This window comes from Miniopterus schreibersii, assembly GCF_964146895.1.
Source record: "Miniopterus schreibersii genome assembly, chromosome: 4".
Lineage (NCBI taxonomy): Eukaryota > Metazoa > Chordata > Mammalia > Chiroptera > Miniopteridae > Miniopterus > Miniopterus schreibersii.
This window is the reverse complement of record NC_138105.1, coordinates 40808004-40832884: the sequence shown is the minus strand read 5'-3', so window position 1 is coordinate 40832884 and position 24881 is coordinate 40808004. Positions and strand designations below refer to the sequence as shown.

The following is a 24881-nucleotide window of genomic DNA, read 5'->3' as shown; positions in this document are numbered from 1 at the left end:
GGCTAGGAAAGAATTCAGAGCCAAGGCTCAAACTGTAAGAGAAAGTTTATTTAGAAAGTCACAGGTAGAGGGATTGTGTAGAGGTGGAAGAGGGTGTAGGGGGGGATAAATGGTGATGGAAAAAAAGAAAAGTTGACTAAATTTAAAAACAAAAAAGAGGAAATCAGAGGTAGAAGTGAGCAATAGGAGGAGTGGGCTCAGGAAACAAGTTACAGAGGCAAAAGAAGGGGCCCTTAGAGCTTAGGAGAAAGAAGGGTAAATTTAAGGCACCTGGGAGTAGGGGGGAGGGGGAGAGGGAGGGGAAGGCACTGACACCTCCATCCTGAAAGCTTCTAAGGGTGGGGGATCTTAGGGGAGGTTTCAGGGGAGAATCTCAGTGTTATTCATCAGCTTTCCAGGTGTGTCCTTTCAGGGTCACGGTGTCCACTGACTTGTCAGCACTAGGGGAGGGGGTCATTATTCAAAGCAGCTGGTCTAAGGCAGACTGTGCCTGTTCTTGCCAGGTTTTGCTGCTTTTCTGGGCCTGGAACTGAAACATACTGAGGCCTAGATGTATTCGATGCAGGTCAGAACCTCAGTGTCCTGGAGGCTTAATGCTCAAGGGATATTCTCCAGCCCCACTGTCTGTTCCCTCTCTAAGGGGGTCTAACCCACATGAATAGGAACATCCCAGAGTTGGAAAAGTCAGGGGAGGATTTGAACCACATGACCAGTGCTATGAAATGTCAAGGAGTCAAAACTGCATGACGAGAGGAAAGGTTACCCTGGGGCCAGGTCCTTGTTTTCCCAGTTTTGCTCATTGCTCGGCACCTGGGGCTTTCCACCCTGGTAACCTTCTGTACCTTGCCTTTCCTCCTTGTTCTGATCTTGTCTAACTGCCCACCACAGAAAAATCTCCATTACCTTTTTTCAAGGTCTTAATGTTAATATTTAAGATATTGAAGTTGAAAATGATTACATTTTCAGTTTTATCTGGATCTCAATAGAATATAATCTTCCTAACAATATATACCGCCTCACTCAACTATTTGTATTCTGGATAACAAACTCCTGTAACCCTGCTCATCTATGTTAACACCAGCCTCTTAAAGCTTCTTCTTCCTCGATGAAAACTGAGAAAAACAATTGGAAACATACTTCCAATTTTTAGTCTATTTTCCTCTTTGAAACAGATGGTCTGAGCCATTTTTCCTTCAATTTACTATAAATAAAAACATGGCTTTAAACAGCCAAATTGACTTGTGAAACACCAGTCCCATAAATTGGATAAAGTGAAATGCTAAATTTGAATATTGTTTCTTACACCATTTTTTCAAGTGTTTCCCTTTCTTTCTTTCAAGTTCCCATGCTCTTAGGGGCTGGCACTACACTTGAGTCATTTTGCATTTCAATTCTCTACCCCATACCCCCCTCCCCACCTAGATTGCTTCTCTACCTTTTGAAAACGTCACTTCTTTGTGTGATCCCTGTAATGTTTTCTCCAGGCTTATATTTCTCCTATTATTTCTTCCAAAATGAAGGCATCACTCTTAATAGCTCCTTTGATGAAAAAAAGCAAGCTTTCCTCAAATTTTGCATACACTAGATCCCTATAACTATTATTTTATGAATCCAAGGTAGTATAGAAATCAATTTGGGGAAGCACAAAATAAATTCAAATTACTCTACAATTTGCCATAAACACTGTTTTGTTTAAAACTGATAGCAGCCACCCCGCATTTTGGAAAAGTAACTAGCACTAGTATTACTAGAGAAATCAGCAAAAGAAAAATCTCAATTATGTGTAGGCAGATGAACACAACTAATAGAAATTTTAAAGGAAGAAATCTAAGTAAAGGGAAAAGATAATGTCCTAAGGAAATAAGTGAATACAAATCAAATAAGAAAAATAAATAGAAAGAAAAGACCACTTAAGGATTATAAAAGTTATATTTATTCACGATGCTACATTTATCGCATTCCCTTAGAAAAATGGAGAACTGTTTATGTACCCAATTTGCACTTATAAAACTTTATACAAATTATGTGTAGCACATAAAGGCCTCTGGTACAGCTAAAATCCTGACACTACAATTTGGGTAATCCTGCTGCAGGGTCTCCAGTTTATCAAGTCTGTCCATAGAAAATTAAAAACTGGAATTACAGTCAGTCTTGCTGCTCACATGTAGAAATTATTTTAAAATGTAATAAAATAAAATTTTCAATTTTCTAAAACTCAAAAAGTTAAACGGAAAGGGGATACATTTTGTTACCAATTTCAATTTAACAGCATGACAAATTCACACCTTATTTTGGCTGGAAAAAAATCACCTTAGTTTTGACATTATCTTTCTAAGTTGTGGCTGCTTTAGAAGGTAATTTGTCAAAATTTTTACCAAACAATTTAAAAAATAATAATATTCCTCTTATAAAATGGTACAACAACACCTTAAGGAACCAGAAGATACTAAATGTCTTTGGCTATACAACTAAAAGGCCATTTTCCCAACAGAATAGGGTATATTCACCTCACAACCAATTACAGAAACAGAAAGCGTAACAGAAATATGCATAGAATATAATAACTTTTCTTGCCTTTTTCCCCCATTCTACCCATATAATAAAAGGAGAATGTAATTTACATAATCTTTCCAGATGAGACTCAATAGCACTACAGAGATGATACCCAAATTTCTGCAAAGGCAAAGTGAATTAAAACAATTACACAACTAAGTGAAAACTGAAGGGACAAATGTCATTTGCAATTTTTTTTTCTTGTTTGCTTTCTTTAAGCCTTACGAGTGTGGAAATTATAACTGATAAAGAAATAAGTCACAATCCTCACATATGGAACTATAATAGAAAAATAAATCAAATGAAACATTTATTAATAAATGAAGCCTATTTTATTATTTCAAGTGTTAATGATAAAAAAAATTTCAGCACAGCTGTTGCATTTAAAAAAGTGAAACTACATACTATGTTTCTAGCTCAGTAAACAGATGAACCTGATGTCTTTGAATGACATAACAATTGAGCATTGTACAGTACATCTTATGAAGACCCGTAAATTAAAGAACTACTGGTTTAAAGTTAGTGATTATGAAACAAATGTTTATTCATAGTTTCAGCTTCTTTTTTCTTCCTCGACCATCAGGTGCTCCATCCATCTTACGTTTCTGTGTCTATAAACAAACAGAAGGATTACTTTTCATTACAAGACTAACATTAATGTGAAGTACACTGACAGGCACACCATAGCACTTTACTAAAAACTGCTCCATAGCCATTGGTATTAGATGTTCTTACCCAGAATAATCTTATCTACTCATATTACTAACATAATAAAAAATTTTAATGCTAATAATGAAATAACTCACCATTAATAGTACTAAATCAATACACCAAATATATAAAATGCTCTCTTACAAAAGCAGTAATAAAAAGTACTTTGTGAGATTACATCAGATATTATCTAGAAACATTTACCCATGATTTTATAAATTGGCTATTATTAAATAACAAAATGGCTTCTTTACCTTAAAAGTTTTGCTTTTACATTGCTAAGGTATCAATCACTAGGACAATAAATCAAGTTAATAGTTAAGTTGTAAAGCTATTGCTTTCCTAATATTTCTTTAAATATTCTAAAATTATAACTTGTATTCCCCCAAGGTCAAGTGTATGCTCCTGGCATTCATACTTCCCAGATTTTCACAAATCCCCATATTATGAACTACCATCATAATGTGATTTTCCCCACAATGCAATCAAGTTTATACTCTAAGTGACCCAAGGCTATATTATTTACCAAACCAAACAAAAGACAAAAAAGAATCTAATATCAATGACAACCAAGTAATGTGCAAATTACTTAAAAAAATATATATATACACACACACACACACACACACACATATATATATATATATATATTTTTTTTTTTTTTTTAAATATACCTTTATTGATTTCAGAGAGAAGATAGAAAGAAACATCAATGATAAGAGAGTTGCTGATCGGCTGCCTCCTGCACACCCCCTACTGGGGATCGAGCATGGAACCTGGGCATGTGCCCTGACTGGGAATCGGACTTCCACAGGATCATAGGTCAATGCTCAACCGCTGAGCCACGCAGGCCAGGCAATGTGCAAATTCTTAAAAAGAAAAAAATTATGTGCTCAAATATTTACATATTTGTGACTACTTACTGAAGGCTTTGGTCCTCTTTTCTTTTTCTCTGCCTTCTCCTTTTCTTCTAGTTCCATGTTTTCTCTTTCAATCAAGGTAATTAAGGTGTTACACCTCCTCTGGAGTTCCTGAGTTGCAAACATAAATTTACACAGAATTTGTATTTTCCATCTATACATTTTCATGATTATAGTTTTAAAATAAAGTATGTTTCAATAAAATTTTATTTTATTTTTTATTTTTTTTAAATATATCTTTATTGATTTCAGAGAGAGGAAAGGAGAGGGAGAGAGAAAGATAGAAACATCAATGATGAGAGAGTCATTGATCAAGCCCACAACCCGGGCATGTGCCCTAAACAGGAATTGAACCCCAATCTTTCCCTTAAGAGCATCATCAGTAGAATTACAGTAATCAATGTACCACATGTAACCTTTCCCGATTTTGAAATAATAGCCATGGAAGTCTATGATGAGCTCTACCTCATCTCTCTCTAATAATCTACATGACCTCAAGAAAAGATTTTTAGAGTATAGTGTAGTAGTAGATAACCCTGAAGAAAACAGGAGTCTACTTGAACTGTTACTAGCTAGCAGCTCCCTTCCTTACTGAGCAAAACTGTTTTGTTTTTCTCTTGTAATAAGTGATACTACTACACAATCACAGCAAAATCTATATTCAATAGTATATAAAGCTAGAAGGTAGAACACTATTTCCCTTAACAGGTGCACTGACTCACATATGCCAGGATGTGTGACATACGTGCTGAAGTATGAATCCTCTTGACTCTTAGGAAAGGTTTATGCCTCACTGTTTATCACAAGGGGCCATACACATTATTTTTTACTTGTGCCTTAACATAAAACACGATAGCAAGTAATACACAGTTTCAAACCATGGTATTGTACTGGTAAATCAATGTGACCCTGCATCTTGTTTCCCTCAATACAGAACCATGCTTCCTTATTAACTACATAAATTGTCCTACTTAAAAAGACATAAGAGCCTTTAGCAACCAAATCTTTCCTCTAACTCATTTACAATGTATCTGTAGTGCAACATTTCTCAAACTAGGGTTTCAGAAAACAGCAGCCCCTCTGGACGTTTACTGAAGAATTTAAAAGTCATTCAGTGGTCAAACGTGGAAACACTGCACACTATCCCACATCTTGAAGAGTGACAATATATTTTAAATACACTGAAGGAAATACTATAAATATAAAGATGTTTAAACTTTGTTTATCTCAGTAAATCCCAAACTTACGCCTACAAAACTTTTGGCCATTATCATCATCCTGCAGAATACAATAAAGTGAAATTCAAAGGTGGTAAGATGTGTGAAAAAGACCAACTCATCAAAGCTAAACTTTTCTGAATTCTAATTTTAGGTCATTAGAAACAGAACTTCCAACAGAAACAGCTAGATAATGGGAATAAAAACAAAAACTAGCATTAAATCAATACAAAAAGAGTGTTTCACTACATTAAGCTATTTTAAAATAACCCAGACTTGGCATTCTATGGGCAGATGTCATTTACAAAACCAAAGTTTGAACAGGGCAAATTTTAAATTGTAATCATCACATTCAGAAGCTGAAACTGACAGTGACATTTCCTCCTACTTAGAACATGATTAAAAAATAAATATCAAAAGCTAGTCAGTCCTATCATACATAGTGATATTAAAAAATATGTGATAGTAAAGGAAAGGGCCAATAAACCTAAGTTATTTATGGTATTGGGTTTTTAACTGTGAACTGTTTTTTTAATTGATTTTCAGAGAGAGGGAGGGAGATAGAAACATCAGTGATGAGAGTCATCAATTAGCTGCCTCCTGCACGCCCCCTACTGGGGATCAAGCCCAAAACCCAGGCAAGTGCCCTGACTGAGAATCAAGCTGCAATCTCCTGGACCCTAGGTCAATGCTCAACCGCTGAGCCACGCCGGCTGGGCTAATGTGAACTGCTTTTTAAGAAACTGACTTAACCTATGATACTAACTATACTATAACAAAAATTTACCTCAAAGATGCCATGGAAACACAATTTTCTCTTATTAAGAAGTTACCTTAGAGAATAGTAAAGAATATACTTATACTCTGAACTCTGCGCATTACACAAAAGACCCAAGCACTCACCATTGCAGTTCTGGACTTAAGAAACCAGTCAAATCTGAACTGAGGAGAGTTGCGGATACACTGTCGCAATTCATCATAAACATTTTCTTTGTCAAATCCAAGCTTATGAAGCATGCAGATCAGAAAACGATCCTCTTCTTCAGTATAGTTTTTTCCTTTGTTAGTACCATATGATATTCTCAGCTGATGAAAAGGTGCTTTGTACCGTCCAATCTATTAAAGTCAGATTTTGTGTTATATAAAATCTAAATCCTATATAATCAGTATTTCAAACTCAACTTTAGTAAAATTAGCTAGAAATATTGTATTTCAACTCAGAATTTTTAATCTATAACACCTCAATTGCATTATATCCTCTTTGTCCTGAAACAATTTTAGTCTTTATTGTTCTAAAGAGAAACCAACTCAGACTCTGACACTAAGCAGTGAAGAGCTGATTCAATGCCTCAGACCCAGACACAGTAACTGAAATACTGAGGTAAATTCTGTTGAGAATGCCTATAACATTTGAAGGTTTTTCTTTGAAGAAAATTTTAATTTTAAATCATTATTTCCCTTTTTAAAAGCTACTTTAACTCTCACAAGTACAGATACGAGTTATTTTATTAACTGCCATATTTATTAATGTGCAAAGTACCTTTGTATCAAGTGCTTTTTTGATACTAATTCTTCTTTGAATTCTTGCCTCGCCCCTTTCAATTTGAGCCATAATCTTTTCTATGTCCTGGAGCTCATTGCATCTTTCCCAGAATACAGCTGTAAAGGAATAAAAGGTGGACAGATAAGATGGGTGGAGAATGGGAGAGAAATATAAATTGTCAGCATAAATGCTCTTATTTTATTTGCTAAGAAGTATTTCTAGTTCTCCCACATATAATACTAGAAAGTAAATAGGTATTAATAATTTCTCAGTTTCCTTAACTGTAAAAAAAAAAAAAAGAGAGAGAGAGAGAGAGAGAGAGAGAGAGAGAGACTGAATGATTTAAGTATCTCCCAACTCTTCAATTTCTACTACTCTGAAATTCTAAGCAGATGCATCACAGCACAACTACATATATTCACTTGACAATACAACTGACTTCAGGAAACAGGCATGCAGTACTTGAAAAGTTATGGAGATGAAATATAAACGAAGGCACGTTATTCAGTAACCTATTCTTATTTTCTTTGCTATAGCTACCTAGCTAGGGTAAAAAAAAAAATTAAACAATTATGCCATTTAAAAGACAGGAACATTTTCTAATCCAGTTTTTAAGAAGCTGAGGCAAATTTAGCTTATCAAAACATAGAGTAAGAAAATCTGAACTTTGCAGCAGCTCTCCAGAAGCCTGAGAACATTCTTATACCTATTAAAATAAAAAAGTTACCTGAATATTCAATAACTTCCTCTGGAGTTTTTCCTTCTACTTCTCTTGCTATATTTTCAATATCATCACGACCCCACTTCTCATTAGCTTTGATAAACTGGTTAAAATCTCTCTTATTCCAATTGGTAAATCCCTTCAAAGCAACAGAAACAGTATTTAATCACAGCACAATGAACTTGGAAGAGATGCTATTATTTTTTATCCAAGCGTCTAAGTATTATAGAAATTTTGGTTGTTCCTAGTTTGTTTTTTTTTAATTCTTTTCAACTGGTAACTTTTCATATACATAAATGTGCATTTTTAGCACTACATCATATACTGCTTAGATACCTAATTACATCTAAGTGGAAGAGAGTAAGAAATGCTGCATGAAAAGGTGACATTTTCGGTGAGCTCTGACGGATTAGGAATTTGCCTGAAGAATGAAAACAGGTTAAGGAGCAGAGACATAAGGAAAGGGAAAATGAAGCTTTAATGGTAGGTTAAGGCCAGATTCTGAAAGATCTTTATTGAACCCTACAGAATATTAAGCAAAAAGTACCAAGCAGAGATGTATAATTGAGAACTGTGACTTAGAAGTAACACGAAAGATTCACAGGAAAGATAAGGAAACACTAGAACAAAGGTAAACAAAGAACACCCACTTTACCAAGGCCGGTGCAAAGTTATAATCTTCTCAATTATCTTAACAACTAAATGACAATCAAAACATAGCCTTAACCCATATGCCCATGCTTTATCATCTCCAACTGCTCCATTTTTAAAGCAGAAACTTGTACTTCTTTGTATATCCCAACACAACCTAACACAGTACCTTACAAACAACGTAGGTTACTAAACTGTGTGTTGACTGAAGGCTGTACCTGTGTTAGAAGCTTCTCCTTTTCTTCTAACTCTTCATCATTAAGGGGTTCAGCTTCATCAATTTTAAGCTGTTCTTCTTTTTGTGCCTGTGCTGCATTTGGTAGGTCAGGATTTCGAGGTACCTAAAATATACATTTTCCTATGTCACTAACCAGTAAATTTTAGACAAATATGTGATGGACTAACAAACTTCTTAATCAACTAAATGACATTTCACAAATTTTAATCCAACCATGAAAGAAAACATACCAACATCTTATATTAAGTTAAAAACAAACCAGACTAGTTATATACAAAGTGTTATTTGTATTACCTTGTACCCAATAGTTTTTCTGTAATATAGAATTTCTTTTTCCAATAATTCAAATAAGCGTGGAGGAAAGAACTGGAAATCCTGAACATTGGGTTGTTTTGGAGGTCGAGGAGCCTAAAGAAAGAGAAAAATAGTATTTATTGTCCATAAAGAAAAAACTATTTTGCTTTAAATCTATTTCTAATCATCTTTATTCCACAAACCATGATGGCCAATTTTTCAAGCAAGTGAATGTATATTTCAATAAAATTAAAACAATCAAAACTTAAATGCAGATTCAAAATTAATATTTAGAAAACTATTAATTAAACACTGACTGAGGTACAGCATAAAAAAAAATCACACAAAATGTAATTCTCAATGTTTTTATTGTAAGAATAAAAGAAAAATAATTTACATTTCCAGTCTTTCAAAGGTTTTGTGCTCTGCCACCTCACCTTGGGTGCTTTAGGTTCACTGACACGAAGAGCTTCCCTGAAATAAGCATCAACAGCATAGTTGGCTTTTCTTTCTCGTTTAGGTGGTTCAATCCACTCTGTAAATGCAATCTAGCATATGGAAGACAATTCAAATCACCAACTTTTACTATACACAGCTGCACATCTTACATGAATGCTATTCACATTGTGTACATTAATACTACTGCTTGCAAATGGAAAGACATTCATAAAATCCTGGACTATAAGCTCTACGAAAATAGGGACTGTGATACCTTGTTCAACACTGTAATTAACACAAAGGACAGAGTCTAGTGACTAGCACAGGCTATTCAATAAGTATTCTTTGACCAAATTAGTAATTCTGTTGGGTAAAAAAAATTAAAATGCTACAGTATGTATGCTACAACCCAAATTAGGACAAAAATGTAAATGTATATTTAGTCTAGAAAATATGCAGAGGATATCATGTCTTAAATGTTAACAAGAAAAACCCTAAGTAGAATTATTTTTTTTCATCTTCTCTGGAGGTATTTCTAATTTCTCTGCAATTTCAAGTACTGCTTATGAAAATTTTCTTTAATTATTACCAGCCAATTATGCTATTACAAAGAAATTTTAATAAGATGGTGACAATTTTACCAAGAATTTTAATTTTCAAATATCTCAAATTACTGTATTAGCTCCCCACACAATATTTCACTATCATGTATTTCACAATATTATACTAAATAGTACACAGTACGCTTCATTATATAAAGCCTTTAACCCACTTCAGAGCTTATGAACTGAAAATCTGGCATTACGTCTAACATAATTTAGATGTGAATAAACAGAAATGACTGCTGTTTGAAACAAATTTACAACTAATATTTAAAATTCCAAGTTTCAAGTAAAATAAAGCCTTCAAGTAATTAAAACCTCTTTATAAATTACCTTTTGTTTTTCTCTATAATCTTCCCCTTCGAAGTTATAAACACTGGACTCTGTATCCATTGTAAAGTTTCTAAGTGAGCTTTCACCCATCTTGGAGAGCTTTTCATTCATCTCTGCAGTCTAGGGAACAAAAGAAACACCTTTTTAGATTAAGAATTTAAAAAGCATGAGAACTATAGTCAAAGTGATTAGGCTTTACAGTACACAAAAGCTTTTTATGGAAATAACATTATCTATAATTCACATAACTATTTCAGCGTTATTTAAAATATTATATATATTAAAAACATTGTCATTTAATCTATATCTCACCTTCTTTGCACCTCTTTCCAAAATACCATCAATATCCTCATCAGTGATCTCACTTTCCTTTGACGCAAATACATGTGTTGCCCCATGTCTAATCATTTGAAGCATTTCATCTTTCCCAATTTTGTTCAGATTCTGATCCACAAGTCTTCCTGAAAATAGATTATGTTGTATAATGTTAACTGAACAAACTTTATTTTACTGGAAAGCTGGAATTTTAAATGCCACGTGTAATACTGTGTCACTTTGCTTCAAATATCAATCATTTCAGTTTATTCACATAATTATCATTTTTATATAAAATTTAAAGCCAAATTTTCAGTTGGTAAGTTCTGAAATGTTCCTAAGCCTATTTCTGCATTATGTAATGGAGTCTGTTTTGTACTGTCAATAAAATACATTTTTGTATTGGACGAATAATAATTTGTGATGTGAAATTGAAATTAGCAAGACTTTTTTTTAAAAAAACTATCCACAGATGAGAGCATTATAAGCACAAGATGTTTCTGAAAGCAGAAAGACTTTAATACTAAAACTCCCAAATCAGCTTTTTCTATTTAGAATGGTGAAGTACCAAAAAAACCTTCATATTGCCAAATTTTATGTAAGGAACAAAACATACATCAATTTCTGAAAACTCCCTAATCTTAAGAACTGAAACTGTTGACTGTTTATTTTGATCACAGAAAAAAACTAAACATCAGAAAATTAAGATCTTCAACTGGTAAGAATTTTGCCAACTTAAATTTGTGGTTTCAAAAATACAGGCATCAAAGCAAAACAAAATACTACACTGAACTGCTTTCACCCTTAAAGGCCACTCACATATATTTATATAAGGCTTCAATATTTGTACTCCAATCAACTTGTAAAATGTTGTTTCCTGCAAGTTCATTAACTACTTGTATCATGGCTTTAAATCCTAACAGAATGCACAACCAAACATCTGTGACTTTTGAAGTTTGTATATACAGTAGTCCCCCCCATCCAAGAGGGGATATGTTCCAAGCCCCCTCAGTGGACGCCTGAAACCAGATAGTACTGAATTCTACATATACTATGATTTTTCCTATATGTACATATCTATAATTAAGTTTCATTTATAAATAAGGCACCGTAAGAAATTAACAATAGCTAATAATAGAGAAAATTAGAATATCTTTATAATATAAGTTATGTGAATGTGGTCTCTCTCTGATAACTGAGACAGTTACTAAGTGACGTAACAGGCAGGTAGCGTACTCAGTATGAATTCACTGGACTAAGGGGATGATTCACGTCCCTGGTGGGACGGAAGTGGGAGATTTCATTGTACTACATCATGAACAGCATGCAATTGAAAAGTTATGAACTGTTTATTTCTGAAATTTTCCCTGTAACGTTTTTAGACTGTGGTTGACTCTGGATAACTGAAACTGCAGCAAGTGAAACTATGGATAAGGGGGGAACTATTGTATCCAGAGCATTTTTCTTTGGACTGAAGCCTATCACAGCTGCAATCAAAATGTCCTTAGGCTTATGGAAACTACTTCCCTGTGAGGGAGCTTTTCAGACATAAAATGCTTCCAGGTGTTCTCATATTTTAATTATGTCCCTCAGTACACAAGATAGTAACAGAGGTATGCACCCGATTAGCAAAGAAAGACACTAGCACAAAATCTGCCCTAGTAAATAATAAAAAAAAACTAAGCTGAAAAACTCAGATTTTCTAAGTTGACTGTAAAGGAATTAAAGCACACTGCTTGGCACAAAGCAAGCACTCAACGCTAAGCTATTATTAATAAAAGCAATTAATAACAAGCAATCATTTATTGTCTTCAGGTATTCAGATATGTGGCTAACACTATGGTTAGCATTATGGGATTCCAAAGAAAGGTTAGCATTTACATGGAAATTAGAGGCTGGCTGGCAGAACCAAGACACATACAGGAAGTAATCAGTGAACATGTTAACAGTATACCTCTCAGTTTTATGGACAGATAAAAATTACATGCTCATGATGCTATATGAGAAGAAAAAAAAGTAATGTGGATTTAACGTTATGGCGGATTTTGTTTTTCCATTTTGGCATTTTACATATCCCGTCACCAACTGTACTGTAAGCTTCATGAAAACTTAAATGTCTTCCTTAAAAGCTGATTTGCAGTAAGAACTTGAAATTACCTTCAATTAATTCAAAATAAAATCCCACTTTCCTCTAGTCCTATTTACATAAATGTTTACTCCCTGTCTCCTTCTAAGTTATAAACTCCTTGAAAGTAAGAACACCTGTCAGTTTCATTCACCACTGTACTGTCAGCATGAACAGTGCCTGGCATCTGCTGGGAGCTCAGTAAACAGTTGTAGACTAGACAAAGAATATCAGTTTGAGTTTCTTTTTTTTTCCTTTTCTTTTTGGTTAATCCTCACCTGAGGATATTTTCCCACTGATTTTTAGAGCAGAAGGGAGGGAAGAAGAAGGGGGGGAGAACGTAGGAGAGAGAAAGAGAAAAGAGAGACAGAGAGAGGCATTGATGTGAAAGAAATACATCAACTGGTTTCAAGTTTCATTTTTATTTCTTTAACATCCCTCGGAGTAATCAATGGAGTACTTAATACATGTAAATCACCACAGCTCTACTTAATATGTACCACACTGAATGCTAGGTATTTTATGTACATTGTCCCCTTTAATCCTTAAAAATCCTAAATAGTAGTTACCTTTATCCCCATTTACTAGATGAAAACACAGGCCCAGATGGTGTAAAATTGCTAACTGGCAGAGTCAACATTCAAACGTAAACCTTCCTAAGCCCAAACCCATCCTCTTAACAAAACTAGAACTTACTATCTCCAGAATACAAATATTACTGGCTGCCAGCTTCATTCAACAGATGCTTAATAACAAGAACCTCCTTAAAAATCCAGGAAAAAAACATGCATCAATCCAACTTGGTAAATTTTTTAAGGTTCTAAGGCTCACCTTGTTGAATGACTATTGAATCCAGTCTGAGTTTCATCTCAGCACGTTCCACTATTCTTTCTTCTACAGTGTTATCAGTTATAAAGCGGAACACTCTGACTGTCTTGGTTTGTCCAATTCTATGTGCTCGGTCCTAGGCAAATTACCATATATTTTGAATAAAGGTAAAAATTCACATAACATTTTAGTGTGTACTGAGAAACAAAATTTAAATATTCAAGCACAGAACTTTTAAAATTATGTAACAAAAAAATTATACTAAAAATAGATTCACATTTTGTGACTATTTCTTAAACTCTCAAAGTTTCTTAGTTTCAACCAAATTAATTGGTTATCTCACAAGAAAACTTTTAGGAGGTATGGAAGGAACACATCATAACTGCTGAATGTGTGAGAACTATCCGATTAATTTTACCAGATTACGCCAAGATAAAATACACATAACATCTTTAGGCAAGAAGAAATTATAGTTTTTAAGTTTGACAGAAGTTTCTTAAAATTATCTTTTTTTCTTAGGTTTAAACTCAAAATATTTTTCTAACTAAATCAAATATAAATTTTCTCTGCTATCAATTCTACAAACAATATAAAAATCCCAGTCTTTAAATATTACCCAATTAACTACAGACTAGTCAAATTAATGTGAATTCCACTTTCTGTTTAACTCTGGCAAGTTCCCAAACCACAGTCCTACGAAATATCCGTCTTATTAATCTTCTCCAGCCACTCTTACAAAGATGAAAGCAACTAACACCAGAGATTTAACAGTATTGTTTATGGTCACCAATACCATAGCTCAAGTCATAAGCAGCATCAGCCTTAAAAATTTGTTAAATTTTCTATTTAATTTACAAATCATAAACTTTCTCAAAAGAGAATGATCTTCCTAATCTGGTCAAGGTACCCCCATACATGGGCCTAAATTTTAAGCATCTAATGTGGCAGGCAGTTAGTAGCTCCCGCAACTCATTTCCCTTTCCTTCCAGAGCACAACTATACTATCATTTAGCAATTCCCTTGCAGTTAGTTATGCTATGTGATTAGCTGGCCAATGAATATGTGGGCACTTTCAGGAATGACCCATAAATTTTCCTCTTCTCTCTTCCCCCTTCTGCCACCAGAATGCAGAAGATATAGCAGAACTCTAAGGTCCTAAGATATGACAAAGCTGTAAGATGAAAATACACATGGTCCCAGACTTACAATTGTTTGACTTGATTTTTTATCTTTATGATGGGGTGAAAGTAATATTCACTCAGTAGAAACCGGCTAGGCTAATTAACTTTTGTTACTTTGATTAATAATAAGCACACGTGTGTTATCAGTGTGCACAATTTGTGGTATGAATCTGTTTTGCTTCCCAGCACATAAAACCATGAAAATCCTAAGAAACAAACTGCCCCAAAGCTAGTTGCTTAACACAGGCATTTTTTTTTAAATTTATCTTTATTGTTGAAAGTATTACACATGTCCCTTTTTCCCCACTGACCCCACTCCACCCTGCTCCCACCCCCTCCCCAGGCCTTCACCACACTATTGTCTGTGACCATGGGTTATGTGTATGAGCTCTTTGGTTAATCTCCCCACCTCCCCTTTTCCCTCTGAGATTCATCAGTCAGTTGTATGCTTCCATATCTCTGGATCTATTTTGGTTGTCAGTTTATTTTGTTCATTAGATTCCACATATAAATGAGATCATGTGATACTTGTCTCTCTGACTGGCTTATTTCCCTTAGCATAATACTTTCCAGGTCCCTCCATGCTGTCTCAAAGGATAAGAGATCCCTCTTTTTTACAGCTGCATAGTACTCCATGGTGTAAATGCCCCACAACTTTTTTATCCACTCATCTACTGATGGGCACTTGGGCTGTTTCCAGATCTTAGCTATTATAAATTGCACTGCTATGAACATAAGGGTGCATGTATTCTTTCTTATTGGTGTATCAAGCTTCTTAGGATATATTCCTAGATGTGGGATCACTGGATCAAATGGCAGTTCCATTTTTAATTTTTTGAGGAAACTCCATACTGTTTTCCATAGTGTCGGCCAATAATATTTTAAACTTATGATGGGATTATGTCCCAAAAACATAACTCTATTGTAAGTTGAAGACCATATGCATACTGATTTAGATGGAAGATCACCTGCAAAATATCATCACTAAACTATCAGATCAGAGCAAAATAACATTCTATTGGGTTAAATCACTGGTATCTATAGATCATTCATTAGCTTGCTCTTAACTAAAAAGTCTATAAGCACAAAATAAATGTTATCTCTTACCATAGCCTGGAGATCTACTTGGGGATTCCAATCTGAATCATACAAAATTACTACATCAGCAGTAGCAAGATTGATGCCAAGACCACCAGCACGTGTGCTTAACATGAAAACAAACTTTGTGCTGTTTGGTTCATTATATGCATTGATGGAGTCCTATAGACAAACATAAAATAAATGTCATAAAATCGTTTTATCTGGTATTTATTTTTTATCTCCCCTTCCTGGATTTTACTCACTTGTCTCTCGTCATGGGGCGTCTGCCCATCCAATCTGCAGTACTCATAATTTCTCCACATGCAATAATCTTCCAAAATGTCCAATACCCTTGTCATCTGACTGAAGATTAGTACTCGTGAACCTGTTGGTGAATACAATAGCACACTATTGTAAAAAAAATTCTTTAAAATTTTAAAGCTAACCAAAACTAACACTAACCAATTACTCCTTAATTCTAAGTTAACTACTTGGTTACAAGAAAAATGGCACATTTATTATTGAAGTCAGTCATTCCTAACATTTCCCCCATTATGACATAAACAGAACAGGATAATACTTGTACAACACACTAAGGTAAATAGAAAAGGGTGTGTCTGGCCTGGGAGGTCTTGCCATTCCAAAAGCTGAATCATTATCTTTCTATCGCACATACAGGATGGGGCAATAGTTGGTTTACAGTTGTAAGTGATCAAAACACAGTTTATTCTTGTATTATTTACTGTATTATTTTCCATATAAACCTTAAACCTACTTTTGCCCAACCCTGTACAGTTAAAAATAACTTTTCACCACCACACCACTCTTCATGTGCAAGGCCCTGCAGATGCCCCAACACACCCCCCAGGTCTCAATCTGGTTCTAAAAGACTCATTCCAGATCGAAGGACCATAGATGTGTGCTTCAGATCCCCAACTGATCATCCTTCACTTATCTGTCAAGATTCAAATTATTCAACTGCCTTCCATTTCTTCAACCAGCTGCACAATGCCCTCAATAGAATGCATGAAAACAAAGGGATCATTTTGAAAAGTAATGATTATGGAATTATCTAGGCTGATAATCTGCTGGTAATTACTTAGCTTTCAAGGGAAACATTTTAGAAAATATGTTTCTACAAAAAGATACAAAAAGAAAAACAAAAACCAATTCACTAACAACTTTTACAATGGTTTTGATAATCAACATTCTTTAGGAGAGTCATCTACTGGTATAACTATCATTCTTATAAAAAAAGCTAAAACACAAATGGAGAAATTGGAAACCTGAGAAGAGACAAGCAGGTATAATAATAGATAAAAACAAGTTTTGCCATGATTTTATAATTGTTGAAGCTGGCTTCATACTAAGTTTGCTCTACATTCACTTAGTTTAAATACACTTGTACACATACCACATACTCACTATGATATAAAGTGTTGTAAATAAAATTGCTTTGGATCCATGCACATAATATTTAATTACATAATTGAAAAACAATACCACAAGCACACCACCACTGTCTACCAAAGGATCTGGGAACTATGTATAGGTGGGAAGAGCAATCTTGGCATTTAATAACAAAAAGTTGGTATTTCTGGGAAAGCATATATAAAATGAGAACTCTTCCGCCCAAGTCCAGGGAATACGGTTGCCCTAAATAATGCTCACTTTCTAAAAGATTTAAAGCCTATAATTTGGGGAAAGTGGAGCTCAGATAATGAATGAAAGTTTTTAAGTATTTTATACTTTAACTTCAGGAAATGCCAGAGTCATCTTTTCAAAGTGTAGTGCTCCTTAAACATTAGAACTTTAAAAAAGTTTTCATTACTTTTTTTTTTTTTTAATCTTTACCCGAGGACATGTTGCCACTGATTTTAGGAGAGGAAGGGAGAGAAACATCAATCGGCTGCCTTCTGCATGCCCCCTACTGGGGGTCGAGGCCAAAACCCGGGCATAAGCCCTGACCAGGAATCGAACTGGCAACCTTTCAGTGCACGGGATGACAAGTGACCAATTGAACCACATTAGCCAAGGCAGGGCTCATTACTTCTTCATTTAATACCAGTAATGCATATACCTTGTTCCTTTAGTTTAGGAAGCAGCTTGTCTAGCACCACCATCTTGCCACTGTTGGTGACCAGATGCATATCCGTTGTATAAGGCGGACCAGGCTCTGCTCCATCAAAGAGGTACGGGTGATTACAGCACTTCCTCAACTGCATCAGGATGTTCAGTAACCTCATTTTGTCCATCTTCCCAGCAGAGTTCAGTATGTCTATATCCTTCATTAGTATCCGAGTATACCTATTGAGAGGAAAATATCTTGAAAGGGCTCAAATGTTCCTTCATCAGTCCCTGCCATTTTACACACTCAATCCCCCTTCCCCATCTCAACCCAAAACTACCTGTAAAAAACAACTCATCAACATCTAAGGTGTGATTAGGAATTTACCATACATAGCCTCCTCCTTTCTTCTTCTGTTTTTCTCTATTGCCCTCAGTGTTCTAATGTTCACACTTGTGCTTTGGGCTTTGAGGCCCAATATAGTAAAAATTCATCTCCTTGTGATAAATTAAAATGTAACAGTATGATACCACATTTTTAAGAAATTAATAAGCATAACTTAAAACTTTAAAGCATAAGTTTTAAACTTAGTTTTAATTTGTCGTCTTTTCCAACAGAAGAGTGGCATATTACTATTCACTGTAACTAGTATAGCATTCGGGTGAGAACACTAACCTGAGGAGGGAGGAAGAATAGTGAGAGGTAAGGCATGATGATGAGCATTAAGTTGAATACAATGTGATTTAAATATAAATAAAAGTACATGGGACAGGGCATACAAGCTTCAGTCATAGGCCAGATTATAAAAGGTCTTGAATGCACACTAAGTATTCAGAGATTATCTTGCAGGAAAGAGCAATCTGTCTCAATGCCAAAGTTTCAGGACCTTGAAACCTCTGAACAAAATAACTTAAATACCTATGCAATCTATGCTTAACAACTCCAATTATGGGGCACAAAATATTATTAAAAGTAGTCTTCCCCATCACAGTTCTAATATAAAGTTTACCAGTTTTTATAGCTAAAAAAGATGTCTTCCCTTAGCACTGACTCATGTTTTATTTCTGTATTTTAGCCACATAAGAGAAGCCTAGTATCTTTGCTACCCTATAAAAGCCTTTCAAAAGTTCTAAGGACATTTAGGATGGTCTACCTTCTATGATGATTCTTTCCCAGATAGCACACCCATTTCTTTAAATTACAACTTCTCAGTATTTTTCCCCAACAACTCCAGCCCCTTGTAAATACTTATTAAGTACAGAATTGAATATACCTGAAATGTGGCATAACCAGCAAAGAATAGGATGGCTATTCCCTGCCTTTCAACACTACACTTATTAATAATATGTGCTAAGATTATAGTATCTTTTTCCACAGCTACTTCACATTGTTGGTTCATGTTGAGCTTTCTATCACACACACACAAATTAAGTTAGAGGTGTCTAGCCTTTTGGATTTCATACATCCATAAAACTTGGGGGGGGGGAGATGCTTACAAGGTTTTTATTTTGTCCTATGTTGGTTTAAAAATAGCTACCATGTATCATCACCATGATTTCATAAAAAGACGTTTTATCCTGCCTAAAATAAGAAATCAACAAAGAATGGGATATTTTATTAAATTAAATAAGTGTAGTTTTATGGAGTAAAATAAAGCACTAAATTGTTCTCGTATCTGTACAAATAATCTGCAGCTTCCTCAGAGACCAGCACCAATCCATGATCCAGTATTTACAACCTACCAAGTTAACCATACATCTCACATCTGTGCAACCAAAGCTTCTTTTTTTAAAAACTCAATTAGAGGACTTTAAATTGTATCCCTATTTCATAAATTCAAAGTTTAATTTTCAGATTCATAAACCTCCCATCCTGATTCTATCATCTAATAGTTTTAAGACTTTGTATCATAAATTAGATTGGCAAGCCCTATGTTATATGACCAGAAAACTCTTCAGGCTGACTTCAATCCAGCAAACAGAAATTCCTGGAAGTCATACATCAGGAAAACAAAATACAAATGAAAATTAGGGAAGAATCAATAGTGATATCACATACCATTCCCTTTGCATTTTGCTGAGACCCACATAGATTTTTACTTCCTTTTTCGGAGGCAAACTCTTTTCAACATCAGCCTTAATTCGACGAAGAAGGAATGGACGCAAGACCTTAAGAGTTAAAAAAAAGAAAGATAGATGACAATCTTATCTGTAATCTAATTCCAAGATCTCGAAATTGCCTATTAAATACATGGAAAAGAAATTTATCTGCTTGAATATCAAGTGAGTTTTAGGACTTCGCCCTTCCAAATATATAATAATTTATTAGTGAGTTACTGAAGGATTATACAATATCATTATTTATTCAACATATGTAATAAGTATACCTTGTTATACTGTCATAAAATACTAAAAATAATAATAAATTTTATTTTATTTATTTTTTTAAAATATATCTTTACTGATTTCAGAGAGAGGAAAGGAGAGGGAGAGAGAGAGATAGAAACATCAATGATGAGAGAGTCACTGATTGGTTGCAGCCCGCAATGCGGGCATGTGCCCTGACCGAAAATAGAACCCCAATCGCCTGGATCCTAGGCCAATGCTCAACCACTGAGCCATGCCTGGCCGGGCTAAAAATAATAATAAATTTTAAAGATGAAGATGATGTTTTCAACATTCACTACCTTTCAGGTCTAAAACTGGTTACTTGCACAGAGATTGTCTAACAGTACTTAAGAAATGAGCACTGGCTGGTTTTGCTCAGTAGTTAGAGTGTCTGCCTATTAACTGAAGGCTCGTGGGTTCAGTTCCAGCCAAGGGAATGTACCTCAGTTGCAGGCTCAATCCCCAGCCCTGGTCAAGGTACATGCAGGAGGCAACTAATCAATGTGTCTTTCTCACACTAATGTTTCTCTCTCTCTCTCTCTTCCACCATTATAAGATCAAATAGTTAAGTGGCAGGGTTCAAACAGACCTGATTCTAAAGCCAATATGCTTTGCTAAGAAAAAATTAATCCACAAATTTAAATCTCTATCATTATTCCCATTAGAAATGTGCTTTAATCCCACTGTAAATACTTACCATGTGAAGCCTCTCAACTAGCTTTTGATCCCCAAGGCAATTGTTTGTATCAAACCAGGAATCAAAGTCCTAGATTAATAAACAAAAAATATTCTAAGATCAGGGATAATATTAATCACAAATATCCTATTATGCTAGCTTTGGCAATGATTTCTACAACTGTTTGAGTTGTGAACCACAAAAATCATTTAGTTTAATCCCCTATTTTTCAGAGGTGCACTGTTGTTAGCAATTAACTTTATAACTAGTTTGAAAATCATATTACTTCCAAACATTTTTCTAAAAAACAGCAAGATGACAATTTTTAGTGAAAATAGTTGGAAAGCAAGTTTTATAAACATAACTAGAAAATTAATATTCCTGAAAAATATCCTGTTTCAGAAAAGCTTAAAAATTAAAATCACTTTACAGTTTGTTCTCTAAGACTACTCAGACTATGTAGGTAGTTAGACAGAATGAGCAGAGCAAGGACAATAGGCCAGGTACAGAAGGTCACCAGGGCAGAAAGCCTTGGGCGCCCAGCAAAGGACAATTGTAGGGTGGGACCTCGCCACCAGGGTGGCCTTTCCTCCCCTAGCATATGAACTGGTCATGCAATTTGGACCCCTGACCTTTCCTCCCTAGAGATAACATCTAGGCTTCAGTTGTACTTCAGCTCCAGGCCCAGAAAAGCAGCAAAACCAGACAAGCAATGCCATGGCTGACCTCAGGAGCAGCTGCATTGAATAATGACCCCTTGCCCTGGCCCTGACCCTGAAAGGACATACCTGGAAAGCTGCTGAATAGTCATTCATTCTATTGAGATCTTCCCCTGGGACCTCCCTAAAATCTCCACCCTTATAATCTTTAGGAGTGCTGAAAAGCAGGCCAATTCTATTACAAGGAAATGTACAGCATTTAAATAAAAACATTATTAGTCCAATCAGAGAACAATTAGAAATACTTACATCAGCTGAATTAAAGACATCTGGCAACAAAAAATTAAGAAGTGACCAGAGCTCATGCAAGTTGTTTTGAAGAGGTGTTCCAGTTAGTAATAGTCGATTTGTAGTCTTGAATTCCCTCACTATTTCTGACAACTGAAAGAACCAAATTCACCATTAGTATATTCTGCATGTTGATCTCATAATGGCACAAAAGATTTTCACATCTAAATATCAAATTACCTTAGATTTTTCATTTTTGATCCTGTGAGCTTCATCTATAACTAAGTACCTCCAATTAAATTTTTTGAAAACAGACTTCTCTTTAATAAGCATTTCATAAGATGTTACACATACATCCCATTCTCCTGGTAATAGAACATCTCTGACAAAAGCAGCCTGTGTAGCAAGACAAAAAAAAATACATCATGCAGAAATAAACTATACATTAAATTTGTTGGTGACAAGTAATCTAATACATAAAAGGGGTGGGAATATTAAGAAGGGCTAGAGTTATCTATATTATGCGAGCTTCCAGAACCAGCTGTCTTATCATAAATAACTTCATTAGTCATTTAAATGTTGAAGCCATTTAGTATAAAGTAACTGACAATACTAATCAGTGCAAAATTCAACAGACTAACTCTTAAAATGTTTTTTCTTTGATTCCACTAGGAGACAGGTTTAGGCAAAGTAGGGAGGGTGCTGGCATAAAGGATGTGGACTGAAGGGTAGTTTGCAGGAAGTATTTTCATGCCTTTCATGTTTATGGGTATATGAAGACACTGAAGCAAACAGTGGTCAAACAACTGGGCTCCAAAACATAAAAAGCAATTTGGTAACTTAAAATACTCAAAGTATCTAAAAAGGGAGGAAAAAATCTAGGCTCATCACTGATAGCCAAATTATGGGAAAACAAAATTAAGTACATAATCTTTCAATACAGCTGGTCTAAAATTTTAAATCTGAGCTTTATATTTTTAATATTATTATTTCCATTTCTTCTTCTAAAAGGATGTGTCAACTGATCAATATTTAAACTTACTTCAATAGCTATCATAACTCACGAAATTACTATAATTGACTTAGTCCATCTTTAAAAACTACCATTTTATGACTATTATCAATATATGTACCAACCTAAAAACTGGCTCCTAAAATTTCCAACCACCTCCACACACTTGTCTTCTTTTAAAAACAAGAAGATGCTTTCAGAACACAGCCTTTGATTTTGTACAACCACCCCAAAAGCAGGAGAAACAAACTATATTCTTATAGCTCTCTATAGTCTACAACTCCTTCCCCCTAGTACAATTCTTAACCCCCAAAGCAATACTACATTTGTAAATTACTAATATTAGTAAAGACCAAGTTTATTATTGGACCTCTGCTCTTTTATCCCTCCTCTAGCTACTTCCCTCCACCAAACCTAAATTCAAATTCTTCTAATATCAAAAATACTAGAAACTTACTCTTTGTTCTTTATCTCCTATCAAACAAACAGATCTAAGTGTTGGTACCCATCTCTTGAATTCACTCATCCAGTTGTGCAATGTAGACTTAGGAACCAAAACCATGTGAGGGCCAGGAATGTTTCTATAGTGTTTCATGTACCCAAGAAGAGAAATTGTTTGAAGAGTCTTTCCCAGGCCCTGAAAGATTTCAGAATAACCACAAAGCAATTAAAAACCAAAACAAAACAGACTTCCATATTTATATTCCCGACATATACAGGAACATTTAAAAGAAAAGCTATGTGTTTTTAATAGCTAACAAACAGCAAAAGCTTGGTATATGTCAAGTTTATGATTGTTATGTCATTTAATCTTTTAAAGTCTATGAAGGAGGTACTATCTTACCATCCCAACAAGGCCTACACGTTTAAGTGACTTTCCCAAGGTCATGCAGCAGAGACAAGGAAACCCGTCTTTTGACTCCATGCTTTCTTCAAGCAATTAAGTGTTTTAGCACTATAGGTATATGGAAATGTTTTTAAACATTCACTACATAACAAGTAAATAAGAGATAAAAATGTTTTATGAGACAGAACTGTACAAACTGCCACCCTGAAAAAAAACTTATTGAGCCCGCCGGTGTGGCTCAGACGCTGAGCACTGACGTATCATCCAGGATATTTTGGTTCAATGCCTGGTCAGGGCACATGCCCAGGTTGCAGGCTCAATCCCCAGTAAGGGGCATGCAGGAGGTGGCCAATCAATGACTCTCTCATCATTGATGCTTCTATCTCTCTCTCCCCTCTCCCATCCTCTCTCTAAAAATCAATAAAGGCATATTTTTTAAAAATATATTTATTAATGATAAATTAAACATTCAATGACCTCATCTGGTTTTTATAGAAGTGGGAGGAAATGGCCAAATCATTATATTACAAACGTCAACCTGAAGCATGTTTCTCGAAATGTATTTTTTAAATGTATTACTTTCATAGAAAATAAAAAAAGTATTCCTCACAATTGAAAAATAAATCCCACTTATGCAACTAAAGCAAGCTGCTTATATCAATTTGACAAAGAATTAGCTTGCTAACAGTTCTAGATTGTAATCAACAGAACTATGTTATACTGTCTGTACTTTTACAAATTTAATGGTATAAAATATTTTAAGTTACAAAATAAAACCTCCTAAAAAACTACCAAACACATACCATTTCATCTGCAAGGATACCATTGATTCCATTCTCATACAACGAAATGAGCCAATTTAATCCTCTGACTTGATAATCTCTCAGTTTACCCCACTTTACATCTAAGAACAAACAAAAAAGCACAATGCACATTTTAAAGACAAGAAATATGGGTAGGTAATACCCTGCAGCTGATACTCAGAGTTTTAACTTGGGCTTACATGTGTTTACTCTTCCTTTAGTAGGTTTTAGAATGGTGAATTTGCAAGTTCCAATTTTGCAAGCACCTTGAGATAGTGGCTGTGGTCTCAAGTGGAGTAGGAATAGATAAGAAAGATAACCAGGTGCAGGAAACATGACTGTAGACAGAATACCCACCCCAATCACTCGCTTCCTATGTTACCCACGTATT

General features: G+C 34.8%; 1 protein-coding gene across 1 annotated transcript in view; it reads right to left on the bottom strand.

The window, feature by feature from the left end:
* Nucleotides 1-1910: 1910 nt before the first annotated feature.
* SMARCA5 (SNF2 related chromatin remodeling ATPase 5) overlaps nucleotides 1911-24881 on the bottom strand; it is a 33939-nt gene continuing 10968 nt past the window's right edge. Inside the window, exons 5-24 of the mRNA XM_081135904.1 lie at nucleotides 24491-24591; nucleotides 23298-23477; nucleotides 22069-22224; nucleotides 21850-21981; nucleotides 20903-20971; nucleotides 19877-19986; nucleotides 17831-18057; nucleotides 16014-16135; nucleotides 15778-15930; nucleotides 13493-13625; nucleotides 10534-10682; nucleotides 10222-10341; nucleotides 9286-9396; nucleotides 8849-8962; nucleotides 8535-8657; nucleotides 7672-7804; nucleotides 6942-7060; nucleotides 6305-6517; nucleotides 4188-4295; nucleotides 1911-3164 (exon numbers count right to left, since the gene is read on the bottom strand). Of these exons, the coding sequence (XP_080992030.1) occupies nucleotides 3099-3164; nucleotides 4188-4295; nucleotides 6305-6517; nucleotides 6942-7060; nucleotides 7672-7804; nucleotides 8535-8657; nucleotides 8849-8962; nucleotides 9286-9396; nucleotides 10222-10341; nucleotides 10534-10682; nucleotides 13493-13625; nucleotides 15778-15930; nucleotides 16014-16135; nucleotides 17831-18057; nucleotides 19877-19986; nucleotides 20903-20971; nucleotides 21850-21981; nucleotides 22069-22224; nucleotides 23298-23477; nucleotides 24491-24591 (2639 nt within the window). The 3' untranslated portion in view covers nucleotides 1911-3098. The remainder of the gene's footprint in view (nucleotides 3165-4187; nucleotides 4296-6304; nucleotides 6518-6941; nucleotides 7061-7671; nucleotides 7805-8534; nucleotides 8658-8848; nucleotides 8963-9285; nucleotides 9397-10221; nucleotides 10342-10533; nucleotides 10683-13492; nucleotides 13626-15777; nucleotides 15931-16013; nucleotides 16136-17830; nucleotides 18058-19876; nucleotides 19987-20902; nucleotides 20972-21849; nucleotides 21982-22068; nucleotides 22225-23297; nucleotides 23478-24490; nucleotides 24592-24881) is intronic.